Raw genomic sequence first — 22,631 nt, 5'->3', positions numbered from 1 at the left:
ATTGGTTTTTGAATTGAAAGTTCATTATCGAATTTCAAAGTATTTTAATATTGATTTGAAATCGTGTAATGGTTAGTTAATGGTCAAAACTTTTTTTCCTATTTTCAAAACGATTTGCGTTTAAAACCGTTTTAGTTTTGAAATTAATTTGAAAGTGAACAAATCTTTTTAAAATTCAAAGCCGTTATTCTTTCCCGTTACATTCAAACGGAACCAGCAATTTGAAAGTAGTTCTAAGGGCTCTGATGAAACCATTGGGAACCAGTTCAGTGGTCGCCAAAGTCTTGCCTCACACACAGATGTTGCAAAATTAAAAGACAAAAGAAAAACAACAAATAAATAAATTTTACTAAATCCCTTTCCCCCTTAGAATGAGTGATTTCCAATGGCCCTGGGAGTATACATTTCCCCCCCTTCTTCACGTGAGTAGCTCATGACCATTTGTCCCATAAAATTGCATGTAGATTCATATGGATTCTCTCGCTCTTTTGACAGTCTCCAGCCCCATGAAGAAACCAGACAACAACAACTTAAAGTCTGGACAGATCTCTTTCTCAAATACCTCAAACATCTCAATAGATTTACACTCAGCATTAATGAACAGAACTTTCCGCTTTATCACAATGAAACACTTAAACGGCGGCTATCGCCGGAATTGATTTTATTGATATTGGAGCAATTGCAGCAAAGTGGCCATGCCGCGCCACTGGACAAAAGGCGCCAAGAGTGGCAAGTGTATTGGTATACTCTAGAAGAGTATGGCAATATGGTCTACGATTGGATACAGGAAACTGGACAAACTAATAGTATTTGTACTCTTTACGAGATTGCCTCTGGTGAGAATACCACACAGCAGTCATTTCATGGAGTGGATGAAGCGGTCTTAGTCAATGCCCTCCGTTTGCTGGAGGAGAAGGGCAGATGCGAGCTCATCGAAATGGATGGCAGCCATGGTGTTAAGTTTTTCTAATTATTATCATTGCCTTGTTGTGATAATGGCCTTCTTTTTTTTATAAACAATAAACCGAACAAATGGAAAGTGTTGAAATTGGATGCGAATTTTCTATCCAAAAGATGCTTATGCTTATGCTTAGTCATCATCTATCTGTTTACATTATTTATAGATAATCGAAAAGTATCAATCACTTATACTTATCATAATCTTTGACATTTCTGGCCATGAATCACAGCAAAAGTTGTGGGCCATAGAATACCCCATGTATCTAACAACTGATTACTGATATCTATATATAAATGTGTGTATTATATATTATTAAGATATCGATATGCCGAAAGCAAAGGTGTTCTTTATACATTTTCTATGTAATGTCAGTTATCATACAGACACTCGAAACGAAAGAGCCTCTCGAAGAGGAATAAGTTTTTTGTTTTTATATAATGGAAAAGACTTATGTTACCGCGGGGCCCATGCCCCAGCAGGAGACACACTTCGGGGCACCACCTCCACCAACGTATGGACAACAGACGACAAATACAACATATTTTGTGACGGGTTCTGTGCCTCCAGTTGTACAAGCACCAACAACAACAACTCAAACAATATATGTAACAACTGCCCCTGCAGGACCTCCCCCTCCACCACCACAAGTACAAAATGTAAATGTAGTCATCAATAATAACTCTCAATCACAGAAGAGGCAAAGGCAAATGGTGGGAACAGGTAAGCTTTAGAATCTTAGGTCTTAAAACTATTTAATCTCTCTCTTTATAACTTTTCTTAGCTTCAACTTTATTTATTTATGGCGGCATGGATATGGCACAGGGCTTGGGCTGGAGCTACTTCTCAGGTTTCGAAATAACACCTGAATATAATTACAGCTGGTTTATAGGTGTCATTATTGGAGCAGTTGTTGCCTCATTGTGTGTGCAGTTTTTACCCAAAACTGTTTTCTATGTAAGTATATATAATAACTACTAGGAAAAATCTATTTCTTCTATAAATTTCCTTGAATCAGTTCCATTTCATGATGAATTTTTCTAAGTTCTTAAACAGGATAAAAATCGGCGTCGCAATAGCCATAGATTTTTCCAACTTATGAGTTATTTTTCACTTGTTTTTTTCTCACTTTTTTCTATATATTTCATTTTTGAACGATCGTTTCTATATCAGCTATATATAGTATAGTAGTTTGATCCCGAGCATTTGCCATACTCTATCTTAATAAGGCAGAAAACGCGGCGCACATAAGGACATGGCTATATCTTCTCAGTTTCTTAGGCTGATCAAAAGTATATATACTTTATGATATCGGAAACGACTTTTTATCTGCGTTACAATCATCTGACTAATTTTTTTTTTAATAAAAATATTAAATTATTATACTATCTCATAGTTAAAAGTTCTTATCTAGTATCTTATCTATCTGTCAATTTAACTTTGCTACCTGTTTTTAAATTCTTTTTACAAATTTATGGCCTCTAATGGGTGTGTTTATTCTTCTTCTTTTTGCAGGTTCTTGGCAATATAATGGAACTAATCGATGCCATTATCTTTGTTAGTGCTCCATATGAGTATGAATCGATATTGGCAGCACGCTGGTTGGGTGGAGTGGGCATTGGCCTGATCACGGTACCATTTCTCATACACAGCTCGGAGGCGGCCAGTCCCAACAATCGTGGACTTGTCAGTGGATCTGAACAATTGGGTCTTAGCCTGGGCATGGCCATTCAAGTGATCTATAATTCCCAATGGGAATATGAATATTTGAATATGGCTTCGAATCGTGTACATGGAATCTTTGGCATTATATTCTCGGCCATTGCACTGGGCAGTCTGTCAATGTCTGTGGAATCGCCGACCTTTTATATAACCCGCAATCAAGAGTCCAAGGGTCGTGAGTGTCAACGTATTCTGTTGGGCGGACCTCTGTGCTCGGATGTTTTATTGGATAAAACCTACGGTGAGGCCAAATTGTATGTGGTTGAGGGAGAATCGGAGAGTATTGGCCATCAATTGGCTGCATCGGTGATGCCATTCCTAAAGATGCTGCTCTTTCGCAGTATTGTGGCATTCTCCTTCTCGACTCCACTGACCTGCGCTCTATTATGGAGTAGCTATGAGTATTTGGGTTACAATCACGGTTGGCCCTTATTTGTTTATGGCCTGCTGCGTTTAGTTGGCGCCGCTCTCGGTGTTGGTTTCTCCGATTGGCCAGGGCGTAAGTTCACTTCGCTATTGGGTCTAATCTGCATGGCTGCTTTAATGCTGAGCATAGCTGGCATCTATGGCGAACCAACGCATCAGACTAGTTGGTATTTCATGACTCAGGTGAGTCATCTTTGCATGGCTTTTCAGATTTTTGCTGGCATCTATGTTGCCACCTCATCCGTATATCTGGGCGAAGCGTTTCCCATGAAAACCAAACCATATTTGATTGCTCTAATCGTTTGCATTGAGCAGGTTATACACATTATTGTCTTGGTCAGCTTTTTGGATGTGTTTGTCATCGAGTTTCGCTATTTTGTGGCTGTCGGCATTATCATGGTTGTGGCTCTGATAGCGTTTGCTGTCATAATGCCAGAGACTCGGGGCATGACATTGCGGGAGGCTGGCAAAAGATTCCGTCGCGTTCATGACGTTGCTGCTTATTAGAAAAAAACAAAAATAAAAACTACAAAAAATATATGATTTCATAAAGTTGTTTGTTTTACTTTCGAAAGCGGATAAAGTTCCACAACGAAATGTTTTAAAGTCCTTTAAATCATAATTTGAAGTAAATCTTCGCCTATTTTGAGAAATTCGGAGTAATGTTATTTGTTTATGTTTTTTATTTAAAAAAATCATTATTAAAATTATTTATAAGCCAACATTTACAGATGTTTTACTGTAAAATATACTTACTTTGTTTATCCCATTTCTCGCCATCGAATTAAGTCCAAAAAGGGTATGAAAATTGTTTTGTAGAAAATGCCACAAATTAAAAGCCACAATTTTTTATTATTGATATTCGGATCATTTGCAATGAATTGAATTAAGTAAGCAATTGGCATTGTTTGGGGAGGCCAAATTTAATTAATTAATCATCAACATCATCCAAATCCAAATCATCCAGTTCGCCCGCCAAATCAACAAAGAGATCCTTATTGATTGGGGCAGCATCGTTGGCAGGGGTAGACGATGAGGAATCATTGTCATCTTCACCATTTTGTTGGACAGCAGCCGCACCATCTTCGGCAGCGGCAGTTTTTGCCGCCTCAGCGGCCTGATCTAGGAGACGAGTACTAGAGGCTATGGTACCAGAACCATCTACCTCTTGGGCGGCTAACGAGAGAGCAGCCAAATCAAGTTCCTTGAATTCAATAACATTCTCATCGTCGTCATCTTCCCGTTCGTAAACATCGAAGGCAGCATCACCATCCTCAATGGGGCCATCGTCAACCAGATCGGGATTGAAGCTAAACATTTCACGACCCGATATACCGAATTGTTTACCCTTGCTAAAGTCACTCTTCTTGCGTTCCTCTTCGGCAGCGAGTTTCTCCTTCTTTTCGGCTATCTTACGTTTCTTCCAGGCCAAAAAGGTTTCCAGGGTAACACGCGTCTGGCTGGGACCTAAAGCGGCACGTTCCTTTTCAATAAGATCCACCAGGGATATTTCCGTTTGTTTCACCTCCAGTTTCTTGTCACGCTTGAGAACATAACCAGCCGGCAATGCATGACGATAGATACATTTTTCACCATTGGGACATTCCCAGAACCAACCATATTTCGATTTCTCCACAGCTTCCAGGAAGTATTTGCAGATCTAAGTCATCGAAATAAGAAATTACTTTCAAGTTTTAAAGTTTTCATCGCATTACACTTACAATCTCAGTGGTGGGACGCCTTTTCTCATCCGAATGTTTCTTGTCGACAACTTCCTTAAGCTTGGCATCATCCCAATTGGTCATTAAATCATCATCATCGCGCATATCCACATAAATGGAACGTTTCTCCACTTTATTCTCTATGGATAAATCGTGGGAGAATTTACATTTATCGCCCTTGGTGCAAGTGCCCTGTTTAAAGAAGGCACAAACCACCGATTTGGGATCAGTTCCTTTTTCTACCTTCTGGCTCTGCACTGGCTTGAAGATCATGGCCATCTCCCGCTGATCGGCCAATTTCTTTTCCTTCTCATCCTTCCGTTTATCACCATCGGCACGCGGATGATGGCCACCGGCTTGTACTTGCTTTTGCACTTGCTGAATAAATTTCTGCTGCTTGTTGCCTTTTTTGTTCTTCAGACCAAAAGTTTTGTCCTACAAAAAATCAAATTCAATTTTAATTAATATATAATATACGCATATGTATATGTATGTATTTGGGTGTTAATTTATGGCCCGAGCATTTGTGTGTCTGTGTTTGTGTCGGTGTGTATCCTGTTACCTCAATGACTTTTTCCTTCTTCTTTTGTTCCGTCTTTTTGCTAGGACCAGGCGCCTTTTTTGGGGGCATGTTTACTAATTATTTGCTGCTTCTTGTGCAGCAAAAACAAGAATTTGTTGGAAACTTTTTCAAATTACACTTATAAAAAATGAAATAACATGTGGCAGCAGCCAAAGAGGTTGCCAGGGTGCGTCAAAATGGCAGGGCACTGCCAGATGTATGGCCACCCTAATCGATGCCGGCATTAAAGTTGCCATACGCCATAAAAATGGAAAGTTTTAAATATTTATTGTACTGAGTGTGAGATTATAACGGTTTTCAATTCTGAATGATCGGCTAATAATTTCAAGTACTTTTTTTGGTTAAAAAAATTTAATATCTTTTGATAAATGTATGCTGAAAATGGTCAAGAGCCACTGCTGTTCGGTTGGTTTTGTTTATTTGTCTATGATCTTGTTGTTTTTGTTTTATTATTATTATTGTTTGGTGTATGTATGTATGTACCCACCACTTTAACGCACATGTTCAAGTTGTACATATGTATGTATGTATGTATGTATGTACATATTTCAATTATCTGGCCTGTATCAGTATCTCTCGCTCTCCCCCGCTCTGAAATTGTTTTCAAAGGTCTTTTTCCACTCGCTCGCTCGCACTTACTTTGTCTTCGTGGGTGGCCGTTCGTTGTCATCGTCATGGGTGGTCTATTAGCTGCCTCGCTTCTCTATCTCTCTCTCTCTCGCTTGCTCTCCCTCTATCTGAGTGATTGTCTGTCTGTGTGTGTGCTTGTGCCCCCATTGATCATTTTCTTGTTTGATAGTGCGTGACGTTTTCAACTCTCACTCTTTCTCACTCGCACTCACACACACACACACACACTTACCCAATGATCTTGGTTGGGGCGCCCATTTTGATCCTACTTGGGGCACTCAGGCTCATTTATTCGAGCATAAAATTAGCAATTATTTGTTTTTTTTATTAGCTTTTCAAGTGTGCGCTCCTGGGCAAAAGACTCGTCGTCATGTGTGTGGTCTTGGTCTTGGGATTCATGGGCATGAATTTCATACGTCCATATGTATGTACATATGTATGTATGTATGTATGTATATAAAAGGCATTTTCTAGGAAACTTTAGTGTGAGCGAACTCAAAAAAAGTGCTTAAATTTGATTTTTATGTTTGGCCTTAAAATTTAGATATGATTTTTTAGAGCAAAAAATTAGTGGTTCTCTAGAAATAAAAATGAAATTTTTAGAGCAATAATTTGAGATTCCCTAGAAATGAAAATGAGATAATGGCAAAAAAAAAGAAACAATACTTAAATCTAGGCCCCTTAGTTTTTTGAGAATTTTTATAATTATTTCACTCAAAAATGATTTCTGTGAATGGCAAAAAAAAAAAAATTATTTAATTTGTTTTCATTTTAGTCGAACGCGAAGTTGCCACCCCAGTTTTAGATGGCAAGAAGTAAAGTAACGGTTATTTCTGTATTGTGAACGATTAACTGTGGGTGGGACATAAGAATAACAACTACAGTAACATAACGGAGTTTTCACTGTTCCCTCAATTTGACATCAATAACTTTCCCGCTGCTCTTGTTCTTTGCATGGATCCTAGCAATAAACTATACCGCCCTCTGGCGAGAATTATGACAAGCAACAACGAAATGTTGCCATACAATTATACGTTGTTGACAGCTCCGCGGATCCGCGGTCCAGATAACAACAATTTGCATTAACAATTGTTGTTCTCTGTGTAATTTACAGTGCGCCAAGATCAAAAAAAGAAAAAAGAAGAAAACATGCTGCGTAATACACACATAAGAGACGAGAGCAACAACAAAACCGACAACAGAGTGGCGACAAGCTGCTGCATGATGAGGCAACTATACCACCCGCCCCCTGCCACTCTGCCTTCTTCACTTCTCCCACACATTGAGCAAGTGGGGAGCAGCAGACAGTCAATTGCCAGGGTGGTCTATACATCTCTAAACTGTTTTCCGTGGTAAGTTGTTGCTGCTGTCAATCTTTAAGGCAAAAGTTGCTACTGCTACTGTTTGCGAGTTGCAAAAGAAGCAGAAGAAGAGGAGAAAAAACAGTAAAACCGAGAAAGGGTGGAGTGAGAAAGAGAGAGAGAGAAAGAGCGGTAGAGTGAAAGAGAAGACTCTTTTATAATTGCATATAGCGCCAGTTGCAGTTCCGGTCCGATGAGTTTTTGTTGGTTTTGTTTTTTTTTTTAGTGCACGCGCTTTCTTTTCTTTTTTTTTCTGCAGCGCCGCCACCAGCACACACACCGAGTCAGACGGACATTGGTGAATGTTGCCACCCAAGTTGCCAAGCTGTGTGTGTGTGTGTGTGTGTGGCCAGCAGCTTTCCATTGGCCAAAATGCAGGGGCGGCTCTAAGCAAGTTTTTGTAGGGCTAAACAAACAACTGCGAGAATTAATGAATAGGGAGGAGACACAGTTGCTAATAGTTTAGAACATCAATTTAATTTAATGTTCCCCTTAGATTCTAGACCTTCAATCAGTAAACAAAATTTAGACGATCAATGATACTTTTTGAGATAGTTTTTTTTTAGGTTTCGGATTAAAAATAGTTTTCAAAATTTCAAATTTTCATTCAAACCATTTTGTATACTTCATAATTAAAAATTTGCCAAAACTAAAAAAAAGAATATAAACACAAAACAATGTCGTGTCAGTTTTGTAATTAATATATATTTTTTTTTAAATTTTCTTATTCATTTTCGATTTGAAATACAATATTCGAAGATGCATTAAAATTTTTTTAAAGTTACATATGTACATAAATTCTGAGAGATTCTGAAATGTAAATGTAATTTTGTATACCTTATGCATTTCTTAAGTCAAAATACTTCATTTATTTTGAAGGTGAAATTAAATAATTTAATAGTATACATATGTATATCAAAATAGTAGCTAAAATTGCTGCGTTAAAAATATGGTTTTGGCTTAAAATAATAATAAATAGGTCAATAAATAAGAATGCAAAGTTTTTACTCCTTGTTGCTTTCTAATATAACTCAATCATCTTTGGAGACCGTCTACGAAACATATTAACAAAAAAAAAAAAAAAAAAAGCCTATAAATTATTTAAGCTTAAGTTAAACAAAAGGTGTTAGTTAATATTAAACAACATTTTTTTAAAGAATCTATTTAAAATTCTACATTTCTAAGATTTAGTTAAGATTTAATCAGTAAAAGGAGGCACTGATTAAATCTTAACTAAATCTTATCTCATTAAAAATAATTTAACTAATTTTATCTCATTTATTACTAAATTTCAACAATATATTGAATTATTAGCGAATCTTAAAATATTTGTTTCAATAATATTTAAATTGTTAAGTTCACTTGAGCTTAAACCAGCATACTTGTTAAATTTAAAGTCTCTTACACTTAAAGACTTCTGGAATACCATTAACATATCTTTAAAAACTAATGACGATTTTCGAAATTAGTTAATGTTTTTACTTAGCGGCCCTGGACGAAAGTCCCCTTAAGATAAAACGGGAGACACACTAAAAAAACAGACAGAGATATGGAGTACTTCTCCACCTTTTTCTCAGCATTCCCCCTGCCCAACTCTCTCTATCTTTTTTTCTCTTGTAGGGTCGTCCCCCCTCATCGTATCTTTCCGTTCCTTTGGAGCAAACGGTAGCTGTTCTTAATTACAACAGCAACAACAATAAAAACAACAACTTGGAGCTTGCCTCGAGAGGCCATTAAGATAAATCGGAAACGGAAATCGCTAATGAAAAAATTTCCATATTTATGCATGTGCCGATAAGGCTAAACAACTAAATTTTGTTGTTGTTGTTTTCTCTCTCTGTTTTTGCTGTTCTCGGTCGGTTGGTGGAGCCCACCAACGATGCTCGACAACTTGGGCGGTCTCGAACCCACAGAGTTGCGTGATTTTTGGTCGGTCTGCTTTTTTGTTGTTGTTGTTGTTGCTGTTATTGGAGGTTTTTATTTAAACTTTCTGTGTGGCATAGCGCAATTAATTTCATCAAATTTCATTCAGAAATTGAAATTGTTTTTTTTTTTTTTATACCCAGTAATTAGTAATCATAGTGCGAGGGTATATTCAGTTCTTTTATCTCTAATATGATATGTGTAAAAATTATTCTTATTCTTATACATCTAGCATAGAAATTTTGTCATTATTAAACCATTAATAATGTCAAGTATTTTCAAAAGCAATCAAATTCCAGGACATCGGACAGTTATTTCATAAATTGAAAGATAATGGAATATCCTGTAGCTGCCTTTCATATAAATAATGAAGTTCCTTAGGAAATGAGGTTTTCAATTATATATATTTTCATCAGTAGCCTAGTCTAAGACCTATTCAAACTAAAATTCTGCTGTACTTGAGTTTTATTCTCGACGTGGAAAGGTTTTATCGGTGACAATGTAATCAGTAATAATTTTTTCATTGGTATTTTGAAGTCCTGACTTTGGAGAATGGGTTCAACAATCATCTTAAGAAATGTATTATCAAAGTGTAAGATACATTTCAAAGCATACAAACAAGTTACTTTTTAGACTTTATCTTTCACAATATCTTAGGTATTGATTTATATATACTGAGGTTAGGGCCAACCTCATTTACGGATCCAGTGAAAGTACCAACCCCTAGACACCTTCCGAACAGTTTGTAACTTATTTCATCTCTTTTTACCCCTAACGATTAAGTCTTGGAACTGGTCATGCCATTTAAACAAAAAGCTTTTATTAAAACTGACTGAAACTACTCATCCGAATATCTTGAATTTTATATAGGATTCTCCCTATTTATATGACCGTCAATTGGCAAACTCATAGTCCTTTTGCAGGAAACTGTCGAAAATGTTTGATCTATAAATGAAGCAAGAATTGTATTAAGGGTAAGGTATTAAGAAGTTAATCTAAAACTTTAATGATGTGTTCTTGAAAATCTCTAATTGTAAGTGATAGTTTCTCGATCTACAACTTTATATATACGATACAACTATTCCTCAAAAAGGAGTTCATAGTGGAGCGACTTTTAATTAGAAAATATTTCAAGGGGTATTCCCCTAGTCGTCTACCGTTTAAATTGGCCTTTGAAATTATATACATATTTCTTTAACAATCGGCCCGCTACTCAAAATGTCAATCATATTTGGATTGAAATGGTCGATCATAATGCCATAGATGGAAAACGATACAATTGTTTCGTGTTCAAAATTGGCTGTCCGCCCAAAAATATTAGGAACAAAAAAAAAGTTAAAAAAGAAATTATATGGCCCCATAGAAAATAAGCTATATTTTCCAAGTATTTTCATTTTCTTCTTGTTGCTTTTTGTTTTGAATTTTTTTTTTTTTTTCTTAGAGGCCGCCACCAACGTTGTTTAGGGGCACCACCGATGCCATAATAAATGATTGATCGAATATGTGTGTATGAGTGTGTGTGTGTGTGTGGGGATGAGTGGGGATCGGTCTTTGGGCGGCGGCGTTGGCGGTGCGTTTGATTGATGCGCTTTTTTTTGTTTTTGAGACCAGCGAGACTTTGGCTTGCACTTGTGTCGGCTTTTAGGATGTATTATTGCTGTGATTGTTGTTGTTGTTGTTTTTGGCATCTTTATGCTTCAACTTCAACACAACTGTCAAAAGATTTGCCCACAACAGCAGCAACAACAACAACTACTTGAACCGGGGCAGGCTGTTTGCAACATGCTGTGATTTTTATCGCCGTCACACACGATGCGTGTGGTCCTTTTCATGGGCCTCTGGGTCCCGCATCTCGAATGTTTAAGTCCATTTCCAGTTTCCACTTCTCTTCCATGCCCTTGCCCATGCCTCATGCCTCTCCATATACATGTATATATGTTCGATAGCTTCCTCCTCCTTTGGCATCGATCGTGTTTCATGGCTGTCACATATTGTTCATGCCCATTGGCTATAATTAATTGGTCTGTTAACTTGATGTGAGCATTTGGTTACCTTAAAAACAGAAAGAAAGAAAAGGAAAATCGAAGAATAAAATAATATTGTCTGATATATTGGAACAGACATCTACAATTGATAATCATCTAGCAGACTAGCATAAATTTGCATGTATTAAAATATTTCTTAAATAAAGTTGCTCTATAATTTATCTATTTCTTTATATGTAAATGTAAATATCTGAATTAGAACTTTTATTAAAAATCTAAAAATATATTTCTTTAGTGACATAGTTTAGCATTTCGATTAGAAAACTGAATTAATTAAATTTAATTTGACATTCACACGAACTTCAATTAATTGAATTTTAAACTAAGACAGAAATTTCTTTTCAATTTAAAAGTATTTAAAACTATCCAAGTTGATAATTTTCAATTGAAAACTCTTTCTATCAATGAAAATTTGGTTTCAATTCGTTCTATTCATATCTTAAAGAGAGGAGATTCGAACCTTATTTAAGCATAATTTTTTTATTTTATTTAAGCAAACTTGTGGCTAATCTTTATTTTCATTTTCGTAAAAACAAATCCGCAATGGGTTAATGAATGGTCCTAATCAAAAAATATTGGCGTGAAGCGTTTTTGATTTTAATAAACCCGTGAACGATAATAAAGTTTTTGAGTAATAAGTTTTCCAATTTTAATACTAAAGTTGAAAACTCTATAATAAGTTTAGAAGTTCCAAAACTAACTATTAAATTCTGGAAATTCTTAAATTTTAGAAGCTATAATTGCAAACTTGTCTGAATCCTTTTTTTCGTTTTAATTTTCAAGTTTCTAAGTTTGTTTTAGTTACTTTCATTCATTATGCCCTTCTGTCCCCCAAAATCTTAATTATTTTTACACCTACATATGTATGTCCTTTACCACAATATCCTATCCTATACTATATAATAATAATGCCAACTATAAAGAATTTTAAAAGACTCACCTCAACTTTTTCCTCAAGTTTTTTGAGCTCCAAAATGCTTTAAGAAATAGTTGAAATATTTTGAAATTTGCTGCTCCAGTTTGATCATAGGCACAAAAAAGAAATCTTGTTGAAAGATCTTGAAAATTTTAAGAAAAAGGAAAAGCAAATACAACGGTCATCTCTTGTTAATTGCCAACGTCAACAGCTATGAAAGAGCCAAAAAACAAAAACAACAACAACAACAAGAGCAAGAAATACAAAATAAACGAAGCACTAAACAAGGTCACAACAGTTAGTCGGCCTCGTACCATAAAAATTTAAAGCTAGAGCCAACATACGAGAAGTTTGTATTGCCTTCTTATATGGTTATGTGTTTCTTTCTCTGGAAATCATTGCACTTGGAGATTTCAGGCAAAGGTCAAACACGTGCTATTTATAGGGAAAACGTTTTCAACTACCTAACAAACGGCCAATGATATATGAGCTCAGAAACACATACAGGGAGAGAGAGAGAGAGAGAGAGAGAGAGAAAAAAGAGCTGAGGCTATGTGAGACTTATTGCAAAGGCTATTGCCGAGATGGACGGACTGGAGTTGGAGGCGGAGGTTGCGGCAGAGTTTGCCCTGGTCAGTTTACACGGCTCGTTGCCATTTGCATGTCAACAATTTTCTGAATAGCCAACCGTGACAACAATTGTGGGTAAACAGAAACCATATGGGGGGTATATGATTGAGTGTTTATTCATTTGCCATGAGAGTGCGGGGGAGAAGAGCTAAAAGACCACACCAAGTCTTTAGTTAACAGTTAAAACACACACACGCACACACAGAGTCCGGGACTTAAACCAGACAAAACAAAGATGATCAGTTGTAGGAGAAAACTAAAATCAATGTCGATGTCACAGTTTAGTGATCAGCTCACTAGTTAATAAGCACGTACTTTTAAATTCGGAAAGTAGATTCGGTTCGGATGACAATTAATGGAAATTTCGAACCAAAATTTGGTTGAAAGAAAGAAATTGAAAAGTTTTAAGCTGAGATTTGAAGACTTCATAATACGAAATCTATATTAATACCCTTTAAAATAAATGATTGGTTGAAAACAGCCCCATATATTTAATATATATCTTAAAACCATTATTATATTTTTTAGGTTTGCCAATATTGATTTTTCGTCATAAAACTCTAAATATTTTCTTCAATATTTCTTCAATATTTCTTTAGTTTCTAAAAATGGAAGAATTCTCAAACAATCTATATGAAAATTAGCTTATAAGAGATGCCATTCTGTTAGAATTTTTCTTTTCCTAAAATGAATTTAACAAGTTCCATGATAGAAATATAACAAAAGTCAAATCTAAAAGCTATAGAAATTTGACTTCTAATTTTTCTAAGATTTTTAAGATTCAATCATCCCATAAGCTAATAAATTGAAGCCGTGGGTTTAATTTAAAACTGCGAACAGACGGAAATGGGTATAACGAATTGGTTTCCCATTCAAAGAAACGTCTTTCGATCTCCTTTACAAGAATCTCATCAATTTTAAATTACCCTATAAAAGGGGAACGAGAAAAAGGAATTCACGAATTCATAAAGTAGAAATCTCAGAATTAAAATCATGTACAAATAAGCAAATTTCTTTTTCTGTTAGATTTGATTTTTCATGACTTCTATATTCAATAGACCTTAATTGTTGAAAGTACATACAAATGTGTTCAAAAATATAGTAGCGCAGCAAATATAGTATCGGTTGTGATGTTGCCCGCTTAACATCTTCCCATAAGTCCCCCATGGGATTAAGATCTGTGGACTGAGGTGGCCATAGCATAACATCGATCTTTTCGTATGCAAACCAATCTTTCGCGAGCTTCTTGATATGTTTCGGATCGTTATCCTGATGAAATGTCCAATTTATAGGCATTTCCCCACTAGAAAATGGAAGCATTGTATTTCGTAATAAATCTTCATAAACATATCTATCTAAAATGCGAGTTTATCACATGGATAGGGTCAACAGAGTTGTAAGAAAATCATGTCGATATCATTATGCTTATGCCTAACTGTTTAATGTTATTTTTGACAATGCCCTTTTACTCCAAATGAAATAATTTTGCTTTCCGATTTTCCTTAGCATAGTTTTAGGGGTTAAGTCATTTGAAAAGGCATTGTTTATATTTTGTGATTTTATTTACAATAATTATATTTTCTAGTTCTTCATTTAAAGCAGAAATTTTTAGATTTTGACGACCTAGTCTATAAGGATTAGTGTGTTATAGTATCAAAGTCTATTCATATCAGCATCTTCAGTTTCTTCTTTACTTTATCTTAAATTGATTGCAAGACAAAGGAATTATTTCCAATAATTTACATGTTTATCTTAAAGGTAGAAGTTTTAAGTAGAAGCAGTGTTTAGATATATGTACAATATAGATTTGGATATAGGCATAAACATATATAGATACAGGTATATTATTCAATCAGTAACAATTTCATGTTTAATCTCTTCAACTGGTAAAATGATGACTTTCAGGAGGAAATTGATAAAATTGGACATCAAATATATAGATCCCCACATTGGATAAATGTTCTATTAGTTACAAAAATCTATATATAAATGTATTTATTATAGTTATTAGAACCAAGTGGAAATTTCCTAACAAAAATGAAATCCTTTTTCTTATGTTTTTTTTTTTTTAAATCTCAATTAAACATTATAAAGTCATTTTATTTAGGCTTAATAACACCTTTAAGATTTGGGCACTCATATAAATTTATTAATTCCGAATGGGGGGTTTTTTTTTTTTTTTTTTTGCATAACTCCATTAATTTTTAAGTACAAATATAAATTTCGCTTTTCTTCATGCTCAATTCGCATTATTGATGATTGCCAAATCAAATTGCTTGGCTCGAACTGGCTGCTGTTTTTAGTTGCTTTTGGCTGCCTTTGGTTGCTTTTGGCTGCTGTGGTTACTTCTAAGAAGCAAAACTTGGCGCTTGCCCCACGATCATAATTTCAAATTTAACGCAACTCGTTGCGGAACGCCACACGGTGGCAGTTTTTGTAGTTGTTGTTGTTGTTATTGTGGATTTATTTTCCTGCATATATATTTATTTTTTTTTTTGTTGTCTTTAGTTTTGGTTTTTGGTTGTTGTTTTTGGACCGGAGGCCGCGGTTTAAGATCAAAGCAAGCGCCAAAATGAAAATTATTACAAAGTGATGTAGCATGACTAAATACAATTTTATGTAGTCGTCGGGTTCTTCTCTTTTTTTGCTTTAACCTACCTTTTGAGCTGGCCACCATCCTACATGCAGCAAGTTCTTCAACGTCTCCATCCCATCCCAGTTGTGACTGTGTGTGTGGATGGACGGATGGATAGATGGTTGGTTGGAAGGAGTTGGGGGTGGTTGATGCACAGGAGCCATAAAATGGAATTACACGCATTTACACAACCGCAAAACATTTGTACAAACAATGATCGGTATGGGAGAGTGACTCTATGTCCCCTGTGAGTGTGTGTGTGTGTGCTTGTCGGTGATAATGTCTAAATTTGGCCTAAATGGAGAGTCGGCCGTAAAAGTCATTTGAGCCACGACTCGAAAATGTTGGCCCCTTTTTTGGGCTCTAAGTGCCTTTTTGCCTCGGCATCTGTCTCTCTGGTCAATGGCCATTATGATCGACTTAAGTGTCCAGACATGAGTCATCTTCATCTTCCCAGAGGTATATAAAATTGCCTTGGTGACAGACAGACAGACAAACCGACAGTGGAAGATTATGCGGGTGGCCGTAACTGAAGTGATAAGTGTTCTAATGCTATACTTCCTGTTGTCACCAGATTGACGGTTTAAAGGTAAGCAGGATTACTGGTAAAGTCGTGAGAATATTTCCAACAGGCAGGTAAGGTCAACTAACGTTTGGCCAACTAGTCTTCCAGGTTTGAAAGGCAAGAGAAGGACAAATCAGAAGGCTTCTCGTTCTTCCTTAATCGAAGAACAACTTGAAATAAATCTCATCAACTTTAGCTTCTATCAGTTTCTAGTTCAGTTTTGAATTTCAAACATAAACTCTACTCGTCTCATGTCTTTTAAATGGCCAATGGAAATTTATATAACTAAATCAAAAAAAGAAGAAAAATAAATTATATATTTTATGGTTTCCACGTACATTGTCAGTCCATCTCACATCAAGCATTCTTTTGCCTCCTTCTATTCCTTGTGGAAAATGAAATTCACTTAAGCCGCTTACAGAATGAAATGAAACCAAGGGAAAAGAGAGAAAGAGAGGGAGAGAGAGAGAGAGTGATATTCTACCTCAAACCCCCTTTGCATCATTGAACCATGGCAGCCAAAGTTCATGTAGCATCTTCAATAGCAGGCTACTGATTTACACAAAGTCTCCAGTCTACAGTCTACAGATACCTAAAGCATATGTACATATATATGTATGTATGTATATATCAGGAAAAGAGCCAAAGACAGGAGCCAAGACTTCAAGACTCCGCCAAGACCAAGATGAAGTCAAAGTCAGACTCAGTCAGCCGGCACCGACATGATTGCACGTATAGTGGAACAAATTCATGGCATACGCGGCGATCGCAGGCAGCACCTTGGCAATCAGCAAGGAAAACAACAAATCGACAAAGACTCGCAATAAAAGTCTAGGCCAGTCAGACCAAGATGATGAGCTATCCTTGACTAGCAAACTCTGGAAATCTTCCCCGATTTAAAAAGAAATGAAGAAAGAAATGAAACTAATTAGTGAGCGACATAAAGCAAAGTCTCTAAAAACCATGAGAAATGTTGATCAATTTATTTGTTAACTGGAAAATCTTAAAATCTTCCATAGATCTAAAGACATTTAGGTATAGGTTAAGTCCTTAGGTCAAAAATAAATTTGTGTATTTAAGGATTAAGTCCCTAAACCAATATCACTTTAATATTTGCCTTTAAGTTGCTTTTTGGGAGAATATTCAATTGAATATTGTATTGGAATCCAAAAATAAGGTCCATAGATCGATTTTCGTGCTTAGATGCTTCAAAAAGAATAGAAACGTTCATCAAAAAGGCTAAAATGACATATTTGAAACACAAAAATCAGAATATTCTCTTAAAACTTTATTTGTGAAATGAGTTTGAAGAGATTCTGGGAGCATTGAATAAATCAGAATCAAAAACGTTTCGATAAAATTAGATCTTACAATTATGCCACAATACCCATCTATTCATAGCTCATCTCAAAACGAAGTTTATGAACTTAAATTTTTTCTACTTTAAGCTTTAATGAAGGTTAATTATATGAACACGTAATGGTTAAGCTATTTTGAAGATTCATTAAGTGAACCCATTAATAAGTCAACTTGGACTAAAGGAAATGAAAGGAAATTTATTATACTTAGCTTTGAGATATTGAAGAAATGTTAAAAATGAGTTTAGGTCATGATATTAGAACTCTACCAATTACTGCCTTCAAACTAAATAACATTGAAGAAACCAAAGACTTCTTAAAGTTTTGCTTATGACAAGTAACTTTATTGAAGATCACATATGTAACTAAACAATGATTTTTGTGGCCAGTCGTCTATGCCAGACGTAGGGTTCAATTTTGGCACTGCTGTTGCCAAGAAAGCGACTCGAAAAGGAATTAAGTTGAAATGTTGATGGGTGTGTGGTAAATCGCTCTGGGCTGTGCGGCTGCCACTGTTCTACGCGATGAGCAAAACCGAAAAGGGGTTTGGGGGAGAGGGCAGAGCGGAGTGACAAGACCAAGACGCAAAACTGGTGAACTGAACTGGCAAACATCTTGGCTTGCGATGAAATCAATAAATGTAAGGCTGCTTTTGGGGCCATTCAAAAAGCCAGCCATCCACACAAAAATACATCCATCTGATTATATATGTATGTATGTGTGTACATTAAATATATATATCTATACGATCTCTACAGCAATCCGGATGTTTGTATGTCACTTTTTGGCCCCGCCATCTATTCGTATATACACTCATGATGAATATAATAGGTACACCCCTTAAAATTAATTTTTTTGACTTTAAATTAGCACAACTTTTTTTCTTTTACCTTAATCACCAAAATTTAAATGCACATTTGTTTATTGAACATTTGTGTATTGTTTACCATAATTTGGAAAAGAAAAATTATTTTATTCAAAAGTTACAACAAAAAATAAGAAATTTCAGAATTTCGTGCTTGATGAAAATAATAGGTACACTTTAATTGACTAAGTTTTATTTTTTTTTTTTGGTTTTGAAATCACTGAAAATCTATTTTTGTTTCATTATCTGATTAATATGGAATGTATCCACCTTAATTTTACCGTTACTTTTCCCATCCGATTGGGGATACTCTTAATCAAAGCTTGGCAGGACTCTATCGAAATCTTCTTCGACGCACTCCCACAATTGTCGATTGTTGCCACTTTTTTCTGTTCGAGACTGATCCTATAGCTCACCCCACAAGTTATCGATGAGATTCAGATCCGGAGACTAAGTGGGCTAGGTAAGAGCGACCACTATATTGACCTCTAACCAAGTTTTTAAAATTTTTGAGGTGTGTTTTACGTCGTTATCCTGTTGATAAACCCACCACAGGGACTTTTTTTCCTCTAAATATGCTAGCATAATATTTTCCAGGACATCCCTATAGTCAGCTGCTCCCATAATGTCAGATATTAGGAATATTGGATAGTGTTCTGACCAAGACAAACAACCCCACACTATAATATTTTTAACACCATGCACCACTGTAGCGGTGATCAAAGTTTTTGGTTATATGGCGCCTTAAATGTTAGGAACAGTCATTTCCGAAAATATAAATTTTAGTTTCGTTGCTAAGAAGGATATTAAGCCGGTTTTTTTGAACTTCAGATGCTGCCCATGTGAAGTAGTCGTTAAGAAACCTTTGCTACATGATCAAATCTTTGGTTCGCATCAAAGGAACCCTTCTTGCGATACGAACTGATAGATTAGCCATTTGTAGTCATATCCTAATTGGAAAAACATTAATATCATTGTCCATTTCGGATCCAATGGCTCTCAAGGACTCGAAAGTGTCCGAATTTCCTAGGTTAGGAGTGGTTTTCTCTTGACCCAGTTAGTCTCGTGATCTGAATCTCATCGATAACTTGTGGGGTGAGCTATAGGATCAGTCTCGAACAGAAAAAAGTGCCAACAATCGACAATTGTGGGAGTGCGTCGAAGAAGATTTCGATAGAGTCCTGCCAAGCTTTGATTAAGAGTATCCCCAATCGGATGGGAAAAGTAACGGTAAAATTAAGGTGGATACATTCCATATTAATCAGATAATGAAACAAAAATAGATTTTCAGTGATTTCAAAACCAAAAAAATTAAATATGACTTAGTCAATTAAAGTGTACCTATTATTTTCATCAAGCACGAAATTCTGAAATTTCATATTTTTGTTGTAACTTTTGAATAAAATAACTTTTCATTTCCAAATTAAGGTAAAGAATACACAAATGTACAATAAAGAAATGTGCATTTAAATTTTGGTGATTAAGGTAATAGAAAAAAAGTTGTGCTAATTTAAATTAAATTTTAAAGGGTGTACCTATTATATTCATCATGGGTGTACATACGTAATAGGTAGGTTAATTTTGTATGTTTCTTTCATTTTGATTTTGTTTTCTTTTGGCTTTCCGGGTGGTCTCTGGAATTGTCGGTTCCCTCTTGATACAAATAAGTTTCCTCTTTCATCTGATCTGATCCCGAAAGTCCCTTCCTGCTGTGACAATTGGACTTGAAACTTTATCGCCCAAAAAAAAAAATCCAAAAATTTATCCTTGTCTTCGACAGTTTATTCTGCCTTAATTAAGCTTATAATACAAAATTCTTTATGAATCAGCAAAAAAAAGAAAACCTAAAAGAATTATAAAAACAAAAGCCAAGAAATACTGAAATTGTTTTCGCCTTTTTTTTTCTTAAATAAATATTTGCCTAAGTAATTTGCCGCTTGGTTTGTTGTTTATTTTTCAACGGAAATTCGGAAGCTGTTCAGTTTTTTTTCTATCCCATCGAATTCAACTGAAGAAATTTGTTGATCTAGTTTGATTTTAATGCCTATCAAAAAGTTCAATGAACTGGTCAAGAAAACAAAAAACAAGGAAAGAATATTTTTAAAGAGCTTATATTATGCAGGGAATAAGTAAATATAATGTAGAAATATTTTGGGTGCTTCAGAATTAGGGAATACTTTTGGAAAAGGCACACTAAACCATCATTGCAATTAAAATTAAAATATACTTACAATTTGTGATACAAATATGCGTATAATAAGGAAAGTATTCAGTTCATTTTATACTTTTATTTCCTTACTAAATTTAGTCATTTGCAATATAGAATTCAGATTTAGTTTAGTGCTAAGATACAAGTTCATAATCAGGATTCAAAGTAGAGGTTGTGGGAGGTAGCTATTTTTATACCCTTGCAAAAAGGGTATATTCATTTTGGTATGCAACGCATAAAAGAAAGCATTTCCGACCATATAAAGTATATATATTCTTGATCAGACAGTTCGGATGACTCTATCATATAGCTCCCATAGAAACGATCGGTCGAAAACAGTGACTTTTGTCAATAACTTCGTTACTTTTCACACTATTGCTTTAAAATTAAACATTAGTCAGTTTAACATAGTGTGACTATATCATATAGGCCTCATATGAATGATTGGTGGAATACAGTGACTTATTTGGCATACTAAGATACCCTCTGGTTTAGCTTAATTTCATTTTTCATTTGAATTCCTTAAATACAGTAAAAAAAAGAACTTTATACTATCCTTGCACTTACTTGGCGACGGACCTTGTTAAGATATTATATAATATTAAGGCATAAGTGACTTTGTGGTAATGAACTGAAACTTTTTAGAATAGGCCTAATACAAAAATAGTAGTCACTGTGGGGATAACTATTTCTATATATGTATAATGGAGTAAGTAAGTCGTCTCGCCGACTAAATTATACCATCCGATTTTGATCAAATTTGGTATATTGCTGGATATTAGTAACAAATTTAAGGGTTTTTGATTGCAAAAGGTAAAAAATTACGGGAGATAAACGAGTTTTTTTAAATTACGCGCGCGGAAAGGGGCGTGGCAAAAATTTGACATAATCTCGACCAATTTACATACATACTACACGAACCTACATACCAAACATGGTGACTACTCTATCTTTTATAGTCTCCGAGATCTCTTGACTCATACGGACGGACAGACGGACGGATATGGCTAGATCGACGAATATACATATATACTTTATGGGGTCGGAAAAGCTTCCTTATGCCTGTTACATACATTTGGGCAAATTGAATATACCATTTCACCCTATGGGTCTATGGTATAATAATATAAATTATGTATTAAGCTATAGGTCAAATCGTTAATTGATAAATGAGCTTTTTAAAACGTAAATTTTTCTTATTTGAAAAAGAATTTTTCATAAATTTTGATGGGTTGGTCGAATTTGGGATAAATTTTCAGCCCTTTTTTCGAAATGCTGAAAAACGATTCAAATATCTTCGTACACAGAAAAGTTTCTCAACCTTTATCCTTTTTCAACCATAGTAAATTCCCATATTCAAAGATTTTTATCTACAGAAACATTGTATACCCTTTCCTATTCTTTATCCTTCCTTGTATTCTCTAGAAAAATGAATTTGCAAAAGATTTTTAAAGAAATAAACAGATATAAAGATATCGACAAAAATGTTTGTTTTTCGATTTCATAGGGAATTTTTGTTTTTCTTATAATTCTGTGGCTTTGTTTTGCCAATTTTCAAATGCGAAAAATCTCAAAATTTGTTGACACTGATGAAATATGAAACCATTTACTCAAAATTTGCTGACTTGACTTGCAGACGAATAAGCACAACATCTCCTGATGATGCTGATGATGGGTTGGATGGGGTCCTAGTTGAAGGCATAAGCACTTTGTAGATTATCTTCTGATGTTTCTTTCTTTAGTTTTGTGTATTATTATCTTCCCGGGCCCATCGGTCGGTAGTTGCCTTGATTGGGCCAAAACAAATTAATTCGTAGAAAAAAGGTGTGAGAAAATTAACTTGTCTTCCGTTTCTTGCCATTTGCCGTCAACAACTGGGCAAAATAATCAATTAGTTTCGCAGAACGAGAAGAAGAAAATACCAAAACACAAATCGCTTTTACGTAAATTACGGAAACTGTTGTAAGAAGATGAAGACACTAGAATAGAGAGACCGATGATCATCATCAACAGCAGCAGCAGCAGCAGAAGAAACAAAAAGGGAATGGTAAAAAGAACAGGTAGCGGTAGCTCTCTATACGCCA

The 22,631-nt window shown here is 35.3% G+C and overlaps 3 protein-coding genes across 3 annotated transcripts; 2 read left to right on the top strand and 1 right to left on the bottom strand.

The window, feature by feature from the left end:
• The first annotated feature begins 275 nt into the window (after positions 1-275).
• On the top strand, positions 276-1,048 carry Vps25 (vacuolar protein sorting 25). The gene is given in 3 exon segments (XM_068289933.1): positions 276-404; positions 406-422; positions 496-1,048. Coding segments are annotated over 3 exon segments (525 nt in total). The 5' UTR covers positions 276-371; the 3' UTR covers positions 971-1,048.
• Positions 1,049-1,180: 132 nt separating this feature from the next.
• Positions 1,181-3,644, top strand: LOC137576684 (uncharacterized). The gene is made up of 3 exons (XM_068289930.1): positions 1,181-1,681; positions 1,743-1,915; positions 2,474-3,644. The coding sequence occupies exons 1-3, from the start codon at positions 1,399-1,401 to the stop codon at positions 3,611-3,613; spliced, it is 1,596 nt and encodes a 531-aa protein (XP_068146031.1). The 5' UTR covers positions 1,181-1,398; the 3' UTR covers positions 3,614-3,644.
• Positions 3,645-3,938: 294 nt separating this feature from the next.
• Positions 3,939-5,585, bottom strand: LOC137576687 (zinc finger CCCH domain-containing protein 15 homolog). Its single transcript, XM_068289932.1, has 3 exons — positions 5,390-5,585; positions 4,828-5,262; positions 3,939-4,766 (listed from the first exon to the last, which is right to left on the bottom strand). Exons 1-3 carry the CDS (start codon positions 5,456-5,458, stop codon positions 4,038-4,040), a joined length of 1,233 nt encoding a protein of 410 aa, XP_068146033.1. The 5' UTR covers positions 5,459-5,585; the 3' UTR covers positions 3,939-4,037.
• Between the last annotated feature and the right edge of the window lie 17,046 nt (positions 5,586-22,631).

This window comes from Drosophila tropicalis, unplaced genomic scaffold (assembly GCF_018151085.1).
Source record: "Drosophila tropicalis isolate 14030-0801.00 unplaced genomic scaffold, ASM1815108v1 contig_593, whole genome shotgun sequence".
NCBI classification, from domain to species: domain Eukaryota; kingdom Metazoa; phylum Arthropoda; class Insecta; order Diptera; family Drosophilidae; genus Drosophila; species Drosophila tropicalis.
This window is presented reverse-complemented; position numbering and strand designations above follow the sequence as displayed.

Excerpts from the sequence above, each read along its gene's own strand:
- LOC137576684 (XM_068289930.1), top strand. The coding sequence starts at position 1,399 with ATGGAAAAGACTTATGTTACCGCGGGGCCCATGCCCCAGCAGGAGACA. Across the intron at positions 1,682-1,742 it reads AAGGCAAATGGTGGGAACAG|CTTCAACTTTATTTATTTAT; the intron begins GTAAGCTTTAGA and ends AACTTTTCTTAG. Across the intron at positions 1,916-2,473 it reads TACCCAAAACTGTTTTCTAT|GTTCTTGGCAATATAATGGA; the intron begins GTAAGTATATAT and ends TTCTTTTTGCAG.
- LOC137576687 (XM_068289932.1), bottom strand. The coding sequence starts at position 5,458 with ATGCCCCCAAAAAAGGCGCCTGGTCCTAGCAAAAAGACGGAACAAAAG. Across the intron at positions 5,263-5,389 it reads AGAAGGAAAAAGTCATTGAG|GACAAAACTTTTGGTCTGAA; the intron begins GTAACAGGATAC and ends GATTTTTTGTAG. Across the intron at positions 4,767-4,827 it reads GGCGTCCCACCACTGAGATT|ATCTGCAAATACTTCCTGGA; the intron begins GTAAGTGTAATG and ends TCGATGACTTAG.